General features: G+C 33.4%; 2 protein-coding genes and 1 long non-coding RNA gene across 7 annotated transcripts; all 3 read left to right on the top strand.

Moving 5' to 3' along the window:
* The first annotated feature begins 7,116 nt into the window (after window positions 1-7,116).
* LOC143236977 (actin, cytoplasmic type 5-like) lies at window positions 7,117-11,775 on the top strand. The gene is made up of 5 exons (XM_076475727.1): window positions 7,117-7,256; window positions 8,166-8,299; window positions 8,443-8,682; window positions 10,001-10,247; window positions 11,076-11,775. The coding sequence occupies exons 2-5, from the start codon at window positions 8,174-8,176 to the stop codon at window positions 11,591-11,593; spliced, it is 1,131 nt and encodes a 376-aa protein (XP_076331842.1). The 5' UTR covers window positions 7,117-7,256; window positions 8,166-8,173; the 3' UTR covers window positions 11,594-11,775.
* Window positions 11,776-12,042: 267 nt separating this feature from the next.
* Window positions 12,043-12,359, top strand: LOC143236978 (uncharacterized). Its single transcript, XR_013019827.1, has 2 exons — window positions 12,043-12,152; window positions 12,250-12,359. It is a non-coding gene; the product is annotated as an uncharacterized LOC143236978 (long non-coding RNA).
* Window positions 12,360-17,284: 4,925 nt separating this feature from the next.
* Window positions 17,285-20,412, top strand: LOC143237967 (exosome complex component RRP43-like). 5 transcript variants are annotated; one of them, XM_076477778.1, is made up of 2 exons: window positions 17,285-17,367; window positions 19,544-20,412. In XM_076477778.1, exons 1-2 carry the CDS (start codon window positions 17,307-17,309, stop codon window positions 20,305-20,307), a joined length of 825 nt encoding a protein of 274 aa, XP_076333893.1. In that variant the 5' UTR covers window positions 17,285-17,306; the 3' UTR covers window positions 20,308-20,412. The 5 variants fall into 5 exon arrangements, with proteins under 5 accessions (XP_076333893.1, XP_076333897.1, XP_076333896.1 ...); XM_076477782.1 differs by having other exon boundaries at window positions 17,305-17,378; XM_076477781.1 differs by having other exon boundaries at window positions 17,309-17,388.
* The last annotated feature ends 3,341 nt before the right edge of the window (window positions 20,413-23,753 follow it).

Genomic DNA, 23,753 nt, shown 5'->3' with positions numbered 1-23,753 from the left:
TACATCAGTTAGACCTGACGATATACACTATGAAATGCTGCACCATATATCTCCTGCTTCTCTTGCTATTCTTCTGATTGTTTTTAACCAGATCTGGCATGAGAATATTTTTCCTGATGCCTGATGATAGGTATTGTCCTATCTTTCTCTAAGCCTGGGAAGGATCCAAAGATTCCCTCAAACTACAGTCCAATTGCTATGACGTGCTGTCTCTGTAAGACCTTAGAGAGGATGGCTAATGCTTGTTTTGTTTGGTTCATTGAATCAAACAACCTCCTCTCGCCCACCCAGTGTGAGTTCCGACAACAGTGCTTCACCATGGACCACCTGATTCGACTTGAAACGTCAGTCAGAGAAGCCTTTCTCAAGCAACAACATCTTATATCAATATTCTTTGACATTGAGAAGGCTTATCTTACAACATGGAGGCATGGCAGTTTGCGAGACCTCTATTTATATGGGTTACGTGACCATTTGTCCATTTTTATTGAATATTTTTTAATAAACAGGCGATTTCAAGTTTGAGTTGATTCGACACTTTTCCATTCTTTCCTACAGGAACTTGGAGTCCCTCAGTGTTGTGCTTTTAGTGTCAAACTTTTCAGATTAATGCCATCACAAAATAACTCCCTCTTACCGTTGAAAACAGGCTCAATGTCAACGACTTTCACATCTCATGTCAGTCGTCGAACACGAGGAAAACTGAGCGGTAGCTACAGAGTGCCCTCAATCGTTTACTGAAGTGGACCACAGCAAATGGTTTTAACTTCTCTCTCACTACATCTGTTTGCATGCACTTTTGCCACTAACGGGGTATTCACCCTGATCCTGAACTCTGTACTGGTGAAGTTGTGCTACCTGTGGTCCCTGCGACAAAGTTCTTGAGGCTTATGGTTGACTAGAAGCTGACCTTTAAACGACATACCAAGCAGCTACGGGTCAGATGTACAAAAGTGCTGAACATCCTCCATGTCCTCTCTCCCAACACTTGGAAAGCAGGTCAAAATTCTATGCTAAAGATATACTGTGCTCTTAATCGATTGTAACTATACTATGGATGACTGGTCTATGGCTCTGCCAAGACCTCGGCCTTAAAGATGCTGGACCCCGTTCATTATCAGGGACTTTGGATCTTCACCATGGCTTTCTGCACTTCCCCAGTTCAGAGCTTATTCACAGAGTCTCATGAACCTCATCTACACCTCTGCTGTTTACAACTGTCTTCACTGTATGCTTCGAAACTTCGTTCCTTACCAGAGCATCCTACCTGGGGTGATGCTTTCCTTCCTCAGTGGGCCATACTTTTTCAGAACAGACGATTTGCCATTGCTCCTTTTGCAGTTGGATGAATTGGGCCTGTCCTTCGATAACATTGCTGTATCCACTGGTAAGCCCTCCCACCATGGCTTATTACAGTCCCCAAATGTGACCTGTCTTTAAGCCAACTGAAAAAAGCAGACACTCTTGATTGGAAATATTGTCTGCTATTTGCTGAACATCTTTCGAACCATACTTCCATTCCTATTTATACAGATGGTTCGAAATCAGGTGACTCCATGGGCTCTGTCATGATTTTTGTAGTTCGGTGGTTGCACGCAGAATCCCCTCTACATTTTCTGTGTTCACTGCTGAACTGTACGCCATTTTTCTTGCCCTGAATCACATAGAAGCTAAGCAGTACTCAAATTGCACGATTTATACTGACTCGTTTAGTTCTCTATTGGCCCTAGAATCGCTTCACGTCAGTTCTCATGCTGTTCTCGCCGATATTCAAAACCGACTGGCCCATTTCTTTTTAACATTTACTTCTATCCAGTTTTTCTGGATACCAGGCCACATTGGTGTTCGTGGGAACCGGCTCGGCGACACCGCAGATAACTCTGTCTGTTCTGTCATTATCACTGCTGTGTTTGTTTCATACATAGACCATGGTCCTGTATTCAAGGCTCAGCTCTGTGTCAGTTAGCAGTCGACTTGGAGTGAGCAAAATGAAAACAAACTTTGGCAGATAAAACCCACTATTGGACTTTGGCCGTCTTATTTTCATATGGATGGGAAAGAGGAAGTTGTTCTAACCAGACTATGCATTAGTCGGTTTTTAACTTATTATTTTCTTTTATCTGGGACTGATGCACCAGTGTGTTGTCTGTGTAACACTCAGGTCACAATAAGCCACATTTAACTGTCTTGCTGTCATTACGACTGTCAACGACGGCACCATTTTAAACATGTTTCGTCCCAAGGTTTATCCGTAACGTTAGACAGTGTTATTGGCGATGGTGGCACTGTCCACCTTAGAAATGTTTTTTTTTAGTTTCTTAAAGGCCATTAATCTTTTTAATACTATTTATTTTTTTTAATTTATACATTAGACCTTTTTTAACGTGATTCCTTTTTAAGAATCAAAGTCCATCTAGTTCGATTTGAAATTAAAAAATGGTCGTAACTTCAAATAACTCGGAAACAGGACTGGAAAGGCCAAATTCAGGTAACTAACGGTGGTTTTTTAACTTATCTGTTTATCTTCCTGGTGAGTTATAATAATTATAATTATGCGACAGAATGTACTTAACAACTTGTATTACTGTAGTTTTTCTCTCAGCGCTGTAGACTAGATGTAAGCATTGGTTTTAATGTTATTTATGTTCTTTTAGGTCAAGAATTAAACTTTGTTTTGTTTTACCTTAATTTCTTTTTATGAATTTTAACGTTTTACTGAATGTTTCGCACACATAGCCTAGTTGCTTTCTCCATAAAACACCAAACCAACCGACCAGCTTCTTCTACACGTACACTTTAATGTTTAACTGTTTAACATTCTCTACAACGTTAACAGACACATATATTAATAACTTGTTGTTTAACTCTTTATCTTTCTCTACAACTTTAACAGACAACAGTAGAAAGTCTAACACTTTAATATCCAAAGGATGTCGCCACAATGGGGGGAGAGAAAGTGATGTCATCGAAATTCGAAGTGTTGCCACCAGATGGTATGTCGTTAGAGGGGCGTTGCTTGGCCTCCATGACAAGCAGTCATGATGGATGATTAGGTGATAGTAACATAAACTATAGAACATGTTTCTAAGCGGCTATGATTTATAAAGTGCATGTCTAGCACCCTAGTGCCACAGCAATATGTCTGTGGACTTACAACACTAGAATTCGGGTTTCGATACCCGGGGTGGACAGAGTACAGATAGCCCATAGTGTAAAGTTGTGCTTAATTACAAACAATTTCATGTCTATAATTATCACTAATTAAATAATTTAATCGTTCTTAAAAAGACGCTTAACACAAATTAATTAATTTATTATCAGTTAATTAAGACTATTATAATTAAATTGTCATAAAATGACAATTTACCACTAATCTATTTATAATTAGTTTGACCTTAAAAAGGCTTTACATTTCGTTATCATTTAATTAGCCCGATAAACTCACACATAACTTATGAAAGTGTGGAATACATTTCTAAACTGTTAATGTCTTTTTTTTCAGACAATGTTTTGTAAGACTCTTAATGTTTCATAAATCATACATAACTAATATGATAAATGAACGACTTAATGACAAGCAATATTCAAAACACTAGAACTTGAGAGAGTCTGAAGCTAAAGCACTAATAGGATATTGCAAGCATATAATCTCTACACTGACTTTTAAGAATTACAAAGTTCAGACTAGCAAACCCGAACTGATGTCATTCTAGTTAAACCTAATACTGTGTACACAATTATAGCATTTGAGCTTCATTAAAAAAGCAGTTCTGAATTGACCATGTTTACCCGGTTTGTGAAGCAATTCAGAACCCGAAATAATCCAGGGACTATGAATTCTAAACCAAGTTATTAAAGTTTTCTATAACAATTCAGCTTTTGTCATAGATTCTTAACAAAACGTCAGTTACTATAAATTTAATGAGAAACTTTATATAATATTCGCTTTACAAATGTCTGGGCGTATTCAGTTATAGGCCGTAATTTATTTACATTTATTTAATAATGTGCACCATACATGAAGACGTTTTATTGAAGTTAGTAATGTAACACCTCGGACCTAACTTTTAACAAAACTTCAATATACACTAAGATATTATCCACACAAACTCGTTAGTTCATCAAGTACTGAAATACATATCAGTATAATAATACCTGCAGTATATACTTCTTCGTGTAGACCACCATGAATAAAGCATAGTATTTCTTTATTTTACAAACTGTGCAAAATATTTGAAAACTAAATCAGCCGTGCACTAAAGTTACACTGTAAAACTGACCTTCAATACTTAACTAAAGACGTGTAAAGTGTCATACATACACAAACATCACGGAATACCTAAATTTTTACCAGACAGGAAGCATACCAAAAACAACAAATATTTTGATGGTTTATGCAAAACGGACAAACAATCTAGAAATTGTATTTCGGTATACTGGAAGTTTCATACACGAACACAGTATTATGGATTACAGTATGTTTCAAGTTTCTTATCGTAAAAGATAAAACATGTCTTTTCTTTCATGTTTTACAAATTCAGTATATTTACAATCTAAACTTTGTTCCTCTGTATTAGACGAAGATCTTAAATAATTTACAATGGTCAGTTTTGATTTGTCTAACACCAGCAATAAGTTTATTTTAAGCCAAAGATAGGACAAAGGTTTTGTTTGTATAAACATGTCAATAAAGAGGTATTAAAATGACAATCCATATCATAATAATTACATATAGAACGTATTAACTGTCTAAAGTATCTTGTGAAACACCAGTAACCATGTGGGCATCCCATGTATTATGTTACAAACTTTGGAGTTGCCTTTGTGAACACTAAAAATATACGAGTCATATGACAAGATTCGATCATATTACAAGTCTAGAAGTTGTACTTGCTGTAACTAAAAGCAATAAATGAATGATTTGATGTTTGCTCATATATTTTCTATTAAGTTATAAGTTTACAAAAAATTTAAACTAACTCATAGATCCACACGATATTGAACTTGTGTCAAAGATGATTACATGGTCACTTATGCTGTGAGAAAGGGATGATGACGTCATTGTCTCAACACATCATCAATGGTTAGAAAGAAGATGCTGTCACTATCTTAGAAGCTGTCATATATTATTCTATAAGCAATTAGTTTACTAATTATAGTTAAATTAGTGTTATTTAAATTATTATCAGTTAATTAAGTCTATTATAATTAAATTGTCATAAAATGACAATTTACCACTAATCTCTTTATAATTAGTTTGACCTTAAAAAGGCTTTACATTTTTAAAGGTAAAAGATATACAAGGTATATCTTGTATACCTTCTTATACAAGTAGGTATAAGTTAACGAAATTCACCATAACTGAAACATAAGAGACAAGTAATCAGTTTCTATATTGAAAAAAACAAAACAAACATACCACACACATGACAACTAACTAAAAGAAATTCTATGTCCACCATACATTAACTTTGACAATGATTTTATATCAAAATAAAGTTATATGTTTTTACACTTAACGTAATACCACAGAATACTAATGTACATTCACAATAATTGATGGTTGAATAAGAAATTATTTTCTACTTTCCATATACTCTTTTCTGTTCCTTTTTTTTTTTTTTTTTTTTTAATCTAAAATTCACGTATTTGTCATTTAAATACAACTCACAAAGTTATATAGTTAGTTTAACTTCTTTAAGGTAGGTATAGAAATATCAATATTGTCACCTTATAATTTTATCTCACAGCATAATAAGCTTTGATATTTCCAAATAACACAGTGTGTATGGATTACCATGATTACATTAACTTTCATACAAGTAACACAGTATTATACTATTACACTACCTTTCTTAGAATAACACAGTATGTATGGATTACCATGTTTACATTACCTTTCATACAAGTTAGTTTATTATTATTATAGTACTTGTATTTTTACAATATTTAGTAATGTTATTTGTAGCAACGAGAATGAGTCATACCACACTGTTCTCATTAAGTTACTCATATCTAAGTTTTATATTAAATAATAAAACATAACTATTGGGGAGACGCTTTTACATTAGTTTGGGGTCATTGTTATTTATTGACAGTAAACTGATGTATTTATTTTCGCTACAACGTTATTTCTGCTGATGAGAAGACAAAAAGTTAGGGACTAAGTGTTTGACGACATCCTCGAGGTCTCAGATTAAAAAGAAGTAACATACAAACACTGAGGTAATCGTAAAAACACCTATATCCAGTCTAATCATACCACAACAGGCTTAAGTCCGAGCATATAAGTTTATCGAGAATGGAGGACTTGTTGTCCAGAACATTACTTTGTAGTGTTGGATGGAACTGTGGTAACTAAAGTTAATATCTGGTATAGTGGGTTTTTTTTCAGATACGTTGATACAATGTTTCATCAAAAGATAATTAAATCTTTTAACCTTAATAACTGATATAATATTTTAACGGATACTTCGAAATTATTTCTAATTTGGCTAGAAATAATTATTAAAAATAAAACAATACAGGCGTTCTAATTTACACACGTTCACCGTGGATAAAACATGACACAAAGTACTGATAAAAACATTGTTCAATTGTCGGTTTGTTATTAGTTTTGTAAGGTACCAGGTTAGTTTGTTATTAGTTTTGTAAGGTACTAAGTTCGATGGTATTAATTTTGTATAGTACCAGGTTGGTTTCATATTAGTTTTGCAAGGTACTAGGTTGGTATAGTATTAATTTGGTAAAGCCCAATTCTAAAGGAAGTACCTATCTAAAATCCGGTATTTACATGGGAAAGCACCTATTTAACAAGGTTTGTTGAACATGTTGGCTTTATTTAAAAAGTCCTCTTTATAAATTTACAGCACTTAAATTCTAATTTGATTCTCAAATAGCTATTACGAAAGCTTGTTTTTTGGTGTGTTTTTTAAGTATAATTGTTTCTGGTTTCTCTTTCTTGTTTATTTTAAGAGTCAAAAAGAGATAACAGTAGTTTTATCTCGTGTACTTCTAAAATGCATTCGATAACAAATTATTATGGTCTCTTGTTATGACCATATAAGGTAAGGTGTCGCTCTGCTCTCCAGGTGATCAAAGATTTGTCTTACACGTCGACATAACTATGGTAACCGATAACAGCTTTTATATAGATTGTTTTAGCACCATTTCTCTCCCAACCACTACCAGAACATACGTGTAATTCGCAACACGTCGACCAGTCTTACTCTCCGTATCAGAAACTTACAGATAAGGTAAGTGGAAAATTAATTTGAAAACTAAGACACCTTTTCCCCCAAAACGTAATGTTTTAAGGAATTAGGGGAACAGGGTGTTGACATAATTATTAACAGTAGCCTCTCACTTCCCAGTGGCAAGTCACATTAAATGCCAACTTTCGACATCTATGGTAGACAAAGCACGGATTGCCCATTGTATAGTTTTGTCTAATGTAAAGAAAATAGGATAGATTTGGGTTTGAAACTTATAACAATGAAATACGCTTGATATGAGCAGGGAGACATATCAACTGTGAAATTCAAGCTACAGAACGGAAGTGAAGCAGTCGTCAGTCTTGAGTCACACCTTATTAAGTCTTTTACTGTTGTAGTGAAGGCAGCTCGTCGTTTCCTGTATTGTAACTAAAGAGACATGAGTCTTGAATCACACCTTGTATTCTGAAGATTGCTGGTATGGGTATTAAAATTTTAATTAAAACAAAGTAGAGAACAACATTTCACCTTCTCCGGCCATCTTTAGGTTGACAAAGAGAATCACACCTAATTGACTTTGAATCTCTGATCGTTGTTGTTAAGATAATTCCGTCGCTTCCTATATCGTAATTAAACTGACATGAGTCTTAAATCTTACCTTATTGATTTTATTGTTTTCAAGTTTGTTTCTATCCCATCTTAGCAAGTAGAGAGGAACATAAGGAGATTACTGTATTCATTAATTTATCAGCCAAACTTTCTTTATATCCACTTTCAGCGCTGATCTCCGAGATCCTAGATGCATAATATTGGATACGTTTAAGTGTTGTTGTTTTTACTTTTTAATGAACATTCTAATGTTCTATTTATTTCAAATCGTTACAATAGTAATTAAAGAAAGATGAAGATTTGTTATCATAATATTGTTGTTTATGTTTTTTATTAATTCAGGCTTCGCCATGTGTGACGAAGATATCGCCGCCCTTGTAATCGACAATGGCTCCGGAATGTGCAAAGCCGGGTTCGCCGGAGACGATGCTCCACGAGCCGTGTTCCCTTCCATCGTGGGCCGTCCTCGCCACCAGGTAAATATAGGATTTATTGTATTTTCTAAGTGATGGATAACTGTGCAGTACTCTCTTTTATCGAAAAACAATTATATAACACTCTAGTGACAAATATATTTCACCCTCATACAATAAAAATCTTACCTCTTATTATTTTTCAGGGTGTAATGGTGGGTATGGGTCAGAAAGACAGCTACGTCGGTGACGAGGCCCAGAGTAAACGTGGTATCCTGACCCTGAAGTACCCCATCGAACACGGAATTGTCACCAACTGGGACGATATGGAGAAGATCTGGCATCACACCTTCTACAATGAGCTTCGTGTGGCCCCTGAGGAACATCCTGTTCTCCTAACAGAAGCTCCTCTTAACCCCAAACTTAACAGGGAAAAGATGACCCAGGTATTTATGTATTCAATTGAATAATTAACTCATATTACCTAACTCCTCACAATCTGGTTCAACATATTAGCTCATTCTTTTTAGTCTGGTTCAACATACGAACTCATTCTTCTGGGTTTAATTCGACATAACAAATATCTCCAAACAATAAGCCAAATTAACATTATATGTCTAGGACTAATTTTCCACATAGCCATACCTTTTTCATGAAACATTTTATCACACGTATAAAACAAACAAGTTATTTATGAAAGTAATTATTTTATAATTAGTTGATAATTAATAAAATAATTATTGAATTTGCAAAAAAGGAAATACGAAAGTAATATTTCTCAAATATTAATATCGAAAGAAACAAAAAACGTAAATGTATAATACAACAATACATTATTGACGTGTCTATATTTTCCGTAACCACCACACCTAATGACCAAGCGGCAAATCAGGTGCCTAAAACACTGAAAACCGATATTCAGTCTCTGCGGTGAGCAAGTACTGATAGCCCAATGTTTATCATTAAACAAACAAACAATTAGATAATCAGTTTTTTAAATACTCTAGTTACACGTTATTGTTTCTACAAGTCGTGTTACTATAGTTTACAAAAGTAAACATTTGGAAACTTGTTTCTTGAGTAACATTAACATGGAGAACCAACAAGAAACAAACACTTATGTTTTATATGCAGTAAGGAATATATTTAATGCATTACATCTGTGTTCTGAAACAATTTTTGATAATGGTTAAATACAATCAGTACATTTAATAATCAGCACACAGGTACTCTAGAGGACTGGTGTTGGATTTGGTTTAAAAACGAACTACTGTTAAAGACCTAAGCTGAAAGATTGATTACATATCAAATTAAAGGATTTTGTCAGATCAATAATACGTAATTATACCACTTTATAAGATCCACATTTTTTCATGCTGTGTAAAAACTTTTCATATTATAGGTTAAACAAGAAAGTATGCCAAAAACCAACACCTAATAATTCAAATGTCTCCAATTGAAGGATTTAAGCAAGTTGTCAAGCCTTAAAATAAATCTGGTGATTTTATTTGGAATGTCGAAGTAATATGACTGGCTTAATGCTATTATCTTGACAGTTTTATTGCAGAATAAAACGCGATAAAACAAGTTAATTAATATTGATTTTTGCCTTTCAACTAAGCAACAAATAATAAAAACAAAACTAGCACTGTTCTCTGTCATTGAAAGATTTTTAATGTGAAGTATATCAAAGGAATTTGAAATAAACTTGAACGTTGTGAGTGGTTAGGTGATAATAAGATTTAAACTCATGTTCAACCACAGATCATGTTCGAGACGTTCAACACCCCAGCTATGTACGTGGCTATCCAAGCCGTGCTGGCCCTCTACGCGTCCGGTAGAACCACAGGTATCGTGATGGATTCCGGCGATGGAGTGACTCATTGCGTACCGATCTACGAAGGTTATGCCCTCCCCCACGCTATCCTCCGATTAGACTTGGCTGGTCGGGACTTAACTGACTACCTGATGAAAATCTTGACAGAACGTGGTTATACCTTTACAACAACAGGTATGATGTAAATCCTGTTATACTTTTACAATAGGCCAGGCATGGTCAGGTGATTCGCGGGTTCGAATCCCTGTCACACCAAACATGCTCGCCCTTTCAGCCGTGAGTGCGTTATAATGTGACGGTCAATCCCACTATTCGTTGATAAAAGAGTACCCCAAGAGTTGGCGGTGGGCGGTGATGACTAGCTGCCTTCCCCCTAGTCTTACACTGCTAAATTAGAGACGGCTAACGCAGATAGCCCTCGTGAAGGTTTGCGAGAAATTCAGAAAACAAGCAAACTTTCACAACAAGTTTGTAGTATTGATTTTGGAATAATTGTTAGAATTTCACAAATTATTTTCTTATAGGTTTTCTTAAGAAATTAATTATATTTATATTTTTGTAATAATTTGGTTTATTGTTTTAAAGTTTAACACTGCATTGTTAGATTATCATAAATAGTTTATTTGTTTCACATCCATTGTTAGATTATCATAAATAGCTTATTTGTTTAACATTCCATTGTTAGATTACCAGGAACAGTTTATTTGTTTAACACTCATTTATTAGATTACCATGAACAGCTTATTTGTTTAAGGACCCCCGCTAGTACAGCGGTAAGTCTACGGATTTACATCACTAAAATCAGGGGCTCAATTCCTGTCGGTGGGCTCAGGAGATAGCCCGATGTGGATTTCCGATAAGAAAACACACACAAATTATTTGTTTAATGTTTAATAGTCCACAGGTAGGTTAACATTAATAATTCATTAGGCTGATGTTCAGAGTCCATAGATAGATAATCACGTGTAAGTGATAAGGTTTTTATAATTTTTTTTTTTTCAGCCGAAAGAGAAATTGTACGTGATATCAAGGAAAAGCTTTGTTACGTTGCTCTGGACTTTGACCAGGAAATGACCACAGCTGCTTCCTCCTCTTCACTCGAAAAGTCCTACGAGCTGCCCGACGGTCAGGTCATCACAATCGGTAACGAGAGGTTCCGCTGCCCCGAGGCTCTGTTCCAGCCTTCCTTCTTGGGTATGGAGTCTTGCGGAATTCACGAAACCACCTACAACTCCATCATGAAATGTGACGTTGATATACGTAAAGATCTTTATGCTAATGTCGTTCTGTCGGGCGGTTCCACCATGTACCCAGGTATCGCAGACAGGATGCAGAAAGAAATTATCTCGCTGGCTCCCAGCACCATGAAGATCAAAATAATCGCACCTCCTGAGAGGAAGTACTCCGTCTGGATTGGTGGATCCATCCTGGCTTCTCTGTCCACCTTCCAGCAGATGTGGATCTCCAAACAAGAATACGATGAATCTGGTCCAAGCATCGTCCACCGCAAGTGTTTCTAGACCATTGTTTCTTCCAGAACTATATATTCGAGTGTAGTACTACATAAAAACATCCTAGATCTATAGGAACTATATGACAGAATTTTTATTGTTTTCTACTTACGTTCCTAAAAAAAAAGAGAGTTAAAATTATTATTGTCTAAAAAATAAGAACAGAACTTGTCAATAAATCCAGAAAATGACGTGAAAGTTTAAACATTTCATAAATAACAAAAAAAAAAAAAACAGGATCAAAACTCATAAACTTTCAAGACCGTAACACATCTTTTGGTAATAATATGTAAAACATTCCTGATTAAACAAACAATGGAAAAAATAACGGTAAAAATGTTTTCATCAAACAAACAAAGTATAAATATAACGTTAACAATGTTTTCATCAAACACACAAGGTATATATATAACGTTAACAATGTTTTCATCAAACACACAAGGTATAAATATAACGTTAACAATGTTTTCAACAAACACACATGGTATAAATATAACGTTAACAATGTTTTCATCAAACACATAAGGTATAAATATAACGTTAACAATGTTTTCATCAAACACACAAGGTATAAATATAACGTTAACAATGTTTTCATCAGTGATGTCGAGAAACCCACTTGTTGAGCCGTTTTTGCATATAAATGTTTTCATCAAACACACAAGGTATAAATATAACGTTAACAATGTTTTCATCAAACACACAAGGTATAAATATAACGTTAACAATATTTTCATCAAACACACAAGATATAAATATAACATTAACATTGTTTTCATCAAACACACAACGTATAAATATAACGTTAACAATGTTTTCATCAAACACACAAAATATAAATATAACGTTAACATTGTTTTCATCAAACACACAAGGTATAAATATAACGTTAACAATGTTTTCATCAAACACACAAGGTATAAATATAACGTTAACAATATTTTCATCAAACACACAAGATATAAATATAGCATTAACATTGTTTTCATCAAACACACAACGTATAAATATAACGTTAACAATGTTTTCATCAAACACACAAAGTATAAATATAACGTTAAGAATGTTTTCATCAAACACACAAGGTATAAATATAGCGTTAACAATGTTTTCAACAAACACACAAAGTATAAATATAACGTTAACAATGTTTTTATCAAACACACAACGTATAAATATAACGTTAACAATGTTTTCATCAAACACACAAAGTATAAATATAACGTTAACAATGTTTCCACCCGAATACACAATGTAAATATAAATTTGAAACTTTAAGTCCTAATCCTGAATCAGAAAGTATAAATATAACGTTAACACCCGACATCCTAATCCATATATAAAAAGTATAAATGTAATGCTAACACCCGACATACTAATTCATATATAGAAAGTATAAATGTAACGTTGACATTTATTATTATAATCCCGACATACAAATTATATCGATAACATTTAATGTCCTAATCCAGTCCCTCAAAAGATAAATTTGACGTTGATACTTGATGTTATAATCCAGACCCACGACGTAACGTTGAAACTTAATGTCTCTTTAAAATATATCAGCAATTTTTCCTGAGTTTTATTTTTTATGAGTGACTGTTTTTGGCCAATTTGTTTAAAACTGCTACACTAATACATTATGTGATGAAGTTAAACACATTTATGGCCGACTAAGAAATGTGGCAAGGTATTTCAGTTCTTAAACTATGACCAGTCATTTCATTCCCTGAACAATATGTGAACTATTAAATTTTTGAGACAGTTTGTCTTAGTAATTAATTTTTTTATTATAACGTACAACGTTTCAACAAGGTATTTCATTCGTTTCACTTCCTGATACGCAATTATTCATCTCACTTAGTAAAATCTAGGTGTATTGTTACCGAAACGTTTGTTCTCTAAAGTGTGGATAGATAATTATTACAAATGTGGGTGAACTATAATAGTTTACGTCGTTAAAACTCTTAGAACGTTCTTTAAAAATAACGTTCTTAGTGAAATTATTCATTTCTGATGGACACTGTTACCAGCAAGAATTAATTGAAACGGTAATATAATAGGTGCAGAAAGAAGTAAGACCTATAACTACATTTTCTGTGATGAACACAAACACTGATAGATAGATATACAAGACTGTTTAATGTAGGCGATATTATGTAATTTATTTTGTGAGTAATCATCTAATGATTGTTTAGTTTTTAATAACAAAAAAGTAAACGTTAATCATTTTATACGCGATAGTTATGACAAGTTTAATGTGTCGGGATGAGTCGTACGTTGTGTTTTCAATTACATTGTTGTGGAAGATTTGTTAATATTGTTAACGTTACATTACTCGAATCTTTGCTATTTTTCTCGTTACCTTAATTGAGTATTGTTAAATGTTATATCAGCATAATCAGTATACTTTATAGAAAGTTCGAGACCTCAGTGAACAAAGTATAAATATATCCGACCAATCCAGCACGAGTTAAGAACTAGAAACGTAAAATTAAGTGAAATCAAGCTCAGTTCAGTCAGAAAATTAATCAGTGAAAGAAAAGGTGAATTTAAGTGGTGTATAAATGACTAGCCATAACGAGCAATATTTTATAGTGAGTTTCACAGTTTAATAGAGATAAGGAGAATAATCTGTCTTGTTGAAAGGTGTTCATAAGCAGTCGAACCCCTCTGTGTAGTCTTTGATGAAAACGAAACAATGATTCGAAGCTCAGAATACAACTGTTGTAACCTACGAGGTAGCAAAAGTGATTCTATAGTGATCGGAGTAGAGAAAAATAGTTCTCTTGTCAGTTAGATTCTAACGTACTTCAATCAACGTAAGTGGACTTTTGATTTAAAAAATAAAGATAATATTTTGGAGTTTTATGTAAAACTCAGATTTCCTACAATGCAAATAGAGAATTTTTGTACGTACGTTTGACTTGTCTTGAATACATTATTTTGAAACAAGTGAATTATGTGCTATTCGTTTATTGTTTGAATCTATCACCAACAAGTCACAGACACCTACCATAAAAGAGCTGAAGGCCATATACATAAAACCCTAACAAACATTGTATGATAAAGAAATAAGAGTTCGTAGATGTAATAATTATTAACCATTACCGATACTCCCGACATAGTAGAGAGTTTGCCATTCATGTGAACCATGTATCATTAAATATCTGGAAGGAATGATAGCACATTGGATTACAACGTTGCATCTGCACAAATTTAGTGTTTAGCAATCATCAAGCGTGAAATGTGTAAATTATAAAAAGTTGTCTTGTAGAACAGTGAGAGCTTGTCAATTCACTGAATGCCATGACAGTAGTAGTGGCATCTGACTGTGCAGTGTGATGATTCCACTCGTGGATGGTCAACATAAATAACACTTCATAAACTTTGCTGCGTCAACCGAGGGGAATTGAATCACTGACTTTAGACTTACTGTTGTCCCAGTGAGGGACAAAAACAACAACAACGAGAGAATCAGAATCTAGCATAAGCACTACTTTCAGTGCAGTAAGACTGAGCATGACTGTTTCACAGTAAGGAACATAGAGCATATGTTAGCAGTTGTGAATATAAGAAGGTGTAATACATTTATTTTTTATTAATACTTTTAAGTGCAAGAAAATGTTTTGTACTGCTACTATAAATATTTGTGGGTACAGGAAAGTGTATTATACTGTTGTTATAAAAGAAAGTTTTTTTAACCATTGGTTTTAATGTAAGTATTTCAAATTTTTGTTTGTTTGTTATTAAGCGTAAACCTACGCAATAGGTTTTATGTGATGTGGTCAGTACCGATATAGAAAACCGATTTTTAGCGATATGAGAACTTAGATTTACCACTAAGCCAATAGGAGGAGAAAATTTTGTGTTTTAAGTACAATTTTGTCTTTTGTATCAGTAAAGATGTGTAAATGTTATTTACCCAAATTCTAAAAACTTTTTTATTAGGTAATAATGGATGTTTTGTGTATACTTGTTCTATTGTTCAGATTTAAAATAAAGGAACGTTTGTTTATTTTTGTTTTTTGTATTCAATATTTGTTTGTATGTAATTTACATAAAGGTCCAGGCCTGGCTTGGCCTGGTGGTTAAGGCGCTGGACTCATAATCCGAGGATCGCAGGTTCTAATCTCTGTTACACCAAACATGCTCGCCATTTCAGCCGTGGGGTCATTATAAAGTTACGATCAATCCCACTATTCGTTGGTGAAAGAGTGTTCAAGAGTTGGCGGTTGAGGGTGATGCCTAGCTACCTTCTCTCTAGTCTTACACTGCTATATTAGGGACGGCTAGCGCAGATAGCTCTCGAGTAGCTTTGCGCAAAATTCAGAACAAAGCAAACCAATTAAACTGCCCCTTCACAAGCTGGTTTTGTTTTCCATGGCGTATGTCAGAAACATAGTGTCATAACTTTTGTTTTCAGTAAATTAATTTATACATTTGTTTGCTAAGGTAGCTTTTCATGGCATAATGATGATATAACATCTAGAAATGTCATAACAGTTAGAATTTGGAAGCTTCCTGAATATAAATAAAACTAGTAAGATTGAATATAAATCAGTTGTGAGTTGGACAGTGAGAATTAATGGGTCTATTCCCAATTAATCGAGTAGTAAATTAATCAGTTAGTGTGTATGTTATTCATCAATTAGCGGGGAAATTTTGGAAGTAAGTTAATACGAGTTAAAATGCATTACTTTTAGAATTGTTGTGGAATGGTGTTTGTGAAGTTAAGTCTATCGGTAAACACAACCTGTAGCAAACGTTTTAACTAAACGATTTTATTCATTATCAGTACATTAATTTAAATGTGAATTATTTTTACCCAGTAATCCAAAAGAACTCACCTAACAAAAGAATACATTGATGCAAGAAGTGGAATTATAACTGTGGAAATGAAATATAATTTGTATTAAACTTCAACATGAAGAAATGAACACTAAGCGAGGTTGAAAATTAGCTATAGGTTATAAAACAGTCGAAAACACAAGAAAAAGAAAGAGACGTTTTTTTGTATAATTTGCTGCTAAAGGACTACGTATTCTAGTTTAACTATAAATTAGAAGAAACAGACTAGTAGGAAAACACATAGTCAACATCACCCACTACCAATATTTTACCCTAACATTCTAATACTCTCACGATGTTTGTTTGATGTTAAGTGCAAGATTCACAACGGGTATCGAAACTAGGTTTTAGCACAATACGTCTTCATATTTACCACCTAGCCACTGGGATAATTCTTAGAGCTAAAAGGATAAGTATATTCAGTAATGGATTCCAATCCGCAGATTGAAAGTCGAACACAATATCACCAGTTCATTTTGGACCAGAAAGAAATAGAACTTTCAAAGAAGATTAGGAAGAAAGAAATATAAAAATAAAAGAACAAAAATGAGAAAACCAAAACCAAGAAAAATGTAAAGAAAGTTAAAAGATGATCGAAAAGTAAGAAAGAGCTTAGAATTTAAAATAATATATTAAAAATTTAATACTTGAAGAAGAATTAAAAACAAGCTGATGGATATGTATTGATTAATATTAATAACAAGATTGAAGACGTACAAAACGGTTGTAACAACAGATTAAAGATGTACTGAAATACAAATATTAATAAGGCAAGCTGTTTATTATTAGGTATAGCTAAATATATAACATATATATAATACACCTTTTTGTTTCTCATACTTACTATTGAAAAGTTTGAATTTACTAGTGCATGCGCAGTAAATTGAGCATAAGGCTTAACGCTGGTAGGAGTTTGGTTAGTATTATACGAGGTAATGGATAAGTATGTAATTGTAAGATTTATGTTCCTTACATTTTTTATTAATTCTTAAAGTAAGTAAGATGTTAAAATGGCGATCGACCCTTAAAGTACACTTTTAATGGCTAAATGTTTTTTGTTGTTTTTCTCAAGGTGAGTGGCAAGCCTTACAGAAAATTGCAATACTGGGCATTGTATTTATTTGTACTATAGTAGTTTTGTTATCTAAGAATAATATATATATCTGGTCATTTGGTAATTAATGTGGTACGAGTGTACAGAATGTCATTTTTGTTGATGTAGTATCAAGTCATATAATAGTGTTAAATATGTAGAAGTGCACAGTATAGGTTAAATAATTTTTTTTTTTTTTGACTTTCACAGGAATTTGAGGAAATGATTTACTTGTAGATATATATATTATTACATATATATATAAGAAGATTTTTGAAGATTCTCCAAATAGTAATATGGCCTCCTAAAAATAACTTTAAATTATTAAAAAAAACCTTAAAATTAAAAATAGAATAAATATTGATTAAATAAAACAAAAATGTATTCAACCAATCAAAAGTAAAATTTATTTAATCCAATAAAAAATCTGAAGCAGAGAAGAGGAGATGCCAAATTGACCTTTAGGTGGGGTTGAAATGTCTACATTTTAAGTTGTACTGTACCACCTACACTACTGACAGGATCTTTATCTGTAGTCCATTTCAAATATCTGTACTTACTTGGTCTATAGCTTTAAGTTTATGTTAATTATTCCAGTTGCACTTTGTCTACACAGGCTATCAATAGTTGCAGATTCATAATTGAATTAAATTTGTAAAAATATACTTTATTCTACAAATTTTGCCATGTCTGATTTTGAGATTTTTAGTGTATGTGTAGGAAGAATAAAACAGTGTAGCATTAAAAACTGCTAATATACACTCATTGTTTCTGTTATTTATAACTAAAACATTTACTGCCTTATTGTTAGGTTTAAATATTTTATGTTTAATTAGATTAATGCTTATTTGGCATTCTTCTATAAAGAATAAGTGAAATCTGTGGAAAATTCATAAAATATTCCAAATTTTTAAGTGTGGAAGTTTTTTCACTGGACCAGATACTTAGAAAAAGATATTTTGATCATTTTGTTGTTGGTTTTGGTAACAGGGCAGTTTAGCCTATTCTTTGTAGTTTCCGATACGTGATGCAAGATGTATAGGTTTCATACTGTATACATGTATGTAGTATTTCAGAAGATCTTGTCTTCTACAGTCCAGCCCAACTAACAGCTTGTAGTGTTGAACAAATGCTATTTCTAATGCCTCTGATATTAAACAAATTATGACGAATGTGGAGAACAAACTACACTTAACATGTATTTTTTATCACTCTTAACGTGTATTTTTCTATCACTTAACATGATTTTTATTTCTAATGTTTGACCTGTTGGTTTCTAACATTTTACCAGCTTAGGTCATTAAACCATGACTGTAGTAATCCCAATAGCTCATGTGAAACTGATAGTGAAATTATAGGAAATAGATTTTGTCCATAATCACCCTGTTTTATGGTATGCAAGGTTTGTTGTCCATATGACTTTACAGTTACAATGTCTAATGAAGATACAAATTCTATGTCCAGTTTTTAGTATAACCAGTTTTTTACTATTTAATGACTTTTTGTTTCTTAAAAAGTCTGGTTTCAGTTTGAAGGACCACTAAACATCTAGCTAGTTGATTCATATACAGAGAAAAATGAAGAATGTTGCTACTTTGTTTTTAATAATCTCACAAAATGAGCAAACATTTCTTGTACCTGCATATTTTATGTTGGTACAGATGACTAATACCAATCTGGTGAAATTTCTTGGGTATTTTTTATCATCCAAATCACTTTGTCTTGTACCTAAAATTAACATATATTAACTGCTAGTAGTAACTTTAACATGTGACAGTACCCTTAAATTGACATCTACTAACTGCTGGTAGTAACAGTAACTCATAACAGTACTCATAAATTGAAATGTATTAACTACCACTAGTAATGGTAACAAGTGACACGACCTCTTATAAAATAAATATAGGTGTAGTAAAGTACCTTTAGAATAATTTATTTTGTCAGAGTTATGTTTATTTAAACTAATTATATAAAGTGGATACAGTCATAATTTTGTTTCCTTGTTAATTTTACAGAAACAATGGTTTTGGAAAGATCTGATGGACGGGACTGCTGGAAAACAAGAAGAACTATAATAAATGTTGGTTCTATAGGCACAGCCTATGGGTCATCTCTTGTGAGGCGGGGAAAGACAACAATGGTTTGTGGTGTTAAAGGCGAATTGGCAAACTCCAGACCTGAAAATCCAGGAGATGGATTTCTTGTTGTAAACCTTGACCTTCCACCCCTTTGTTGTCCATTCTTTAGACCAGGTCCACCTAGTGAACAGTCCCAAGCTATTTCACAGTTTCTTAATGATATTATCACCAGTTCAGGTTGTGTGGCTCTTTCAGAGTTGTCTGTTAAAGGTCAGCTTGTTTGGTGTCTGTTTGTAGATATAATTTGCTTAGAATATGAGGGTAATGTAATTGATGCTGCAGTACTAGCAATGTTGGCTGCTCTCAGAAATACAAAGCTGCCAAAAGTTACTGTGAATAATGACAGTGGAGAAATTGAAGTCAGTGAAGTGTGTCAAGTTCTTCCTGTAAAATCACAGCCTGTAACCACTACATTCGTATATCAACAAGAAGGTGGTCACGTGATAGTCGATCCTTCTTTTGAAGAAGAATATGGAGCAGGTGGTATATTAAGTATAGCTTTACAGGAAGATGGTAGTCTTGCTAAAGTTCACAAACCTGGAGGACTACAGCTACCAGACTCTCTATTGGAACAGTGCATTACCAAGGCCAGAAGTTTATCAAAAGATATGTGGCAGTTGTTAAAAACTGTTGAAAAATAGGTTGAAATGTGTTTCAGTTATTGTGATGCTAAACTGTGAATTTGGTAAAAAATATGTTTCATATTTGATACAGAACTATTAAAAGTGTTGTTTTTTGTAATTGAATATCACTTGAGTAACATTTTTCTAAACAGCAGTTGTACTGTCATAACATTTCACTAGCTCATGTCTATTAGTCCTGAAACCATGTAAAAAGGTTAACTGGAATACACAAGTTGGAATTATGTTCTGTAAATTGAGAATATCATGTTGCTGTACCATGGAAAACTATGCCAACTTTTTATATGGTAATTTGTTCTATTAGATCTTATACAGAACAGGACAATGACACTATTTTGAGTTTTATGATGGCCAGTTGGGACTGAACATTCTAGAGTAGAAAAATATTGACATGTATTCAAAAGATGTTAAGAAATAGTTAAATATGTGCAATCTAATTAGAATATATGGTGAGTAATCTGTGTGAGAGAGATTTAAGTATCTGGTGAGTAATCTGTGTGAGAAAGATTTAAATATTTGGTGGGTATTCTATGTGGAGGGAGATTTTAATTTTATGAATAGAACCTCTAATGGCTCTTTGGGAAGTCTGAAGTCAAACGATTATGTATTGAAGATTTTAATGCTTAAATGTAATTGTAATAAAGTCAAAAATAATATTGGTTCTTCAATATATGCTAAAGGTAGTGTTATTGTAGAAGAAAGTAATGTAGGAAACTTTCAAAATATGAAACAAAGCAGACAAAAAGTAAAAACACAAAAAATGAATATAGAGGACAAGAAAGTTTGTGATGTAAATGGGTTTGTATAGTTGTAGACATGTAACAAGGGAAGAAAGTTCTCAGGAAGTAATTAGTCATGTCAGTAGAAAAGCACTACCTAGACTAGTGTCATATTCAGTCATCTGCAATTCAATATCATGATTTTCATGAAAGATTATAGACAGAACTACTAGTTATCAAATGGTACTAAGGGCGAGGAAATAAAGTTATTTCTAAATGAACATGAAAAAGTGAGTATATCTTTTAGAGGAAGAAAGGAGAATATGGACCTAATAGATGTGATGGAAAATGAACATGAGGGTCACACAGAAAGTGTCTTTCTTGGAAAGGAAAATTTATAGGATGTCTTAACTGTTTAATCCTGCCACTCAAGGAATTCCTAAATCTCCATTTTATGAATATCTTGTAATTAAAAGTGTATTGTAGAGTAAATGAATTCCTACATTGAGTAAAAACACTAATAAATGAAAATCAATTTTGATTTCTCAAAACACACAGTATTTGGAACTAATTCATCAAGTGGAAACATTTGATCTTTGAAGTAGTAATAAATATCAAACACACAACAGGGGAGAGTTGATGTTATTATTTAATGTTGGGTGATTACTGAAAATAGAGAGACTGTTTAATAACGTGATTTTAAAAGTTTTGTAGAAGTAAGGGATGGTTGTTATTCTCACTGTGCAATCACATACAAGACTTGGATGGATTACTTCGGTACATCTGTTTCGTTTTGAAACTTCCATGTGCTTGTGTGCATGTAGTTTTACCAATATCCCTGTTACATTAAAGATATAGTGTTTATACTTAGCAGTGTTATTAATTACACGTGTATGACACCTTTTATCATACATTCCATTATAGGTCAGGTGGTTAAGGCTCTCGACTCATAATCCAAGGGTCATGGGTTCGAATCCCCATCACACCAAATATGCTTGACCTCTCAGCTGTATGGGTGTTGTAAAGTGATGGTCAATCCCACTATTTGTTGGTAAAAGGGTAGCCCAAGAGTTGGCAGTGGGTGGTGATTAGCTGCCTTCCCTCTAATCTTACACTGCTAAACTAGGGATGGCTAGTGCAGATAGCCCTGTAGTAGCTTTGTGCGAAATTCAAACCAAACTCTGTCTAATACAGAGTATTAGACTTGCTTAGTGCTAATGTTGTTTTCTGTATTTTAATATTATGAACAATTTCGTTTTTGAGATATTAACGCTGATGAGATAATTCCGAAACATCCACATTAAAAATTGTTTTTGGTATTACAGTGTTTTTAACATTTATTATAAAACAAAATACAGTTATACTAATAAAATAGCTGTAAATAAACTTAATGGATAACCTAGTCTGGATCAGTTTAGCAGAAAATCTAAATTTATCTCAGATTAAAGAAAGTAAAGCATTTACAGAAGGTTCTTTAATGCCATCATATTTAAATAATAAAGAAATAAGAAAGGGTGTATTTTCAATGTATCATTTAATCTACCATTGAAAAAAATCTTCGTCTGTCTTCACATACTGTGCCTTACCATTTTTACGCCCATTTTTCCCAATGGAAATTGTATGTGATTTTATAGGGGAATGACCTAAAATATGAGGTATCTAGGAGGAAAGTACTGAGCCACATTTAGGTAAACTTTAATAGTTCTCTTTATGAAAAAAAATAAACAGTTAAACCATGGCGACTTCCCCGCTGTCAAGTCCACGGATTTATAACACTAAAAGCAGGGGTTCGATTATCCTCGGTGGACTCAGCAGATATCCTGATGTGGCTTTGCTATAAGAAAACACAAACAAAGGCGGTCAAACAGTATGAGCTATTCGGCTACTCGTTACTAACGATTTGTGGGATTGATCATTACGTTATAACACCCTTACAGCTAAAAGGTGAGCATATTATATAACGCAATTTTAACCTGCAACCAACAGAACTCATTTGGTTTGTTTTTTTTTCCATTTCGCGCAAAGCTACTTAAGGGCTATCTGCGCTAGCCGTCCCTAATTTAGCAGTGTAAAACTAGAGGAAAGGCAGCTAGTCATCACCACCCACTGCCAACTCTTGGGCTATTCTTTTACCAACAAATAGTGGATTGACCGTCACATAATAACGCCCCCACAGCTGAAAGGGCGAACATATTTAGTGTGACGGGGATTCGAACCCGCGACCCTCAGATGACGAATCGAATGCCTTAACCCACCTGATCATGCCGGTCGAACTTATTTGGACTGACATCAATTTCGATCGAAAATAACATTACACAAAAACTGGACTTGAAGCATTTTTTTAATTTCTGCATATTTATTTATGTATTTTTGCTGTTTGTTCAGAAAGATAACAAACACAAAGAAATGTTTTGTCACTGTAACACTGTGGATTGGCACAGTAGTTACCAAAAACCGTTACTGTAACATTTCCTTATGCTTTAGTAGAGAAACGTAAACAACTTTTAATTTGGTTGTAGTAAAGAAAAAAAAAAAGAAGATGGAGGGGAGAGGATTCAAAATATGTTCAAGACAGCAAATACGACTGTTGTCTAGCTTCATTTCCTCCAAAATAATCACAGTATAAGAAGAGTGCACGTGCTACCAATATGTACCATTATAACAACAAATTAAACTTATTATGAATAGCAGAATAGGCAAGCAGTAACCGAAGTGGAACTAAAGTTT

The sequence above is a fragment of the Tachypleus tridentatus genome, chromosome 13 (genome assembly GCF_004210375.1).
Source record: "Tachypleus tridentatus isolate NWPU-2018 chromosome 13, ASM421037v1, whole genome shotgun sequence".
In the NCBI taxonomy this organism is placed as follows: Eukaryota; Metazoa; Arthropoda; class Merostomata; order Xiphosura; family Limulidae; genus Tachypleus; species Tachypleus tridentatus.
Note: the sequence above shows the minus strand (reverse complement) of the source record. Positions and strands in the feature narration are given on the sequence as shown.

Excerpts from the sequence above, each read along its gene's own strand:
- LOC143236977 (XM_076475727.1), top strand. The coding sequence starts at position 8,174 with ATGTGTGACGAAGATATCGCCGCCCTTGTAATCGACAATGGCTCCGGA. Across the intron at positions 8,683-10,000 it reads ACAGGGAAAAGATGACCCAG|ATCATGTTCGAGACGTTCAA; the intron begins GTATTTATGTAT and ends GTTCAACCACAG. Across the intron at positions 10,248-11,075 it reads TTATACCTTTACAACAACAG|CCGAAAGAGAAATTGTACGT; the intron begins GTATGATGTAAA and ends TTTTTTTTTCAG.
- LOC143237967 (XM_076477778.1), top strand. The coding sequence starts at position 17,307 with ATGCGCAGTAAATTGAGCATAAGGCTTAACGCTGGTAGGAGTTTGGTT. Across the intron at positions 17,368-19,543 it reads TTTGGTTAGTATTATACGAG|AAACAATGGTTTTGGAAAGA; the intron begins GTAATGGATAAG and ends TTAATTTTACAG.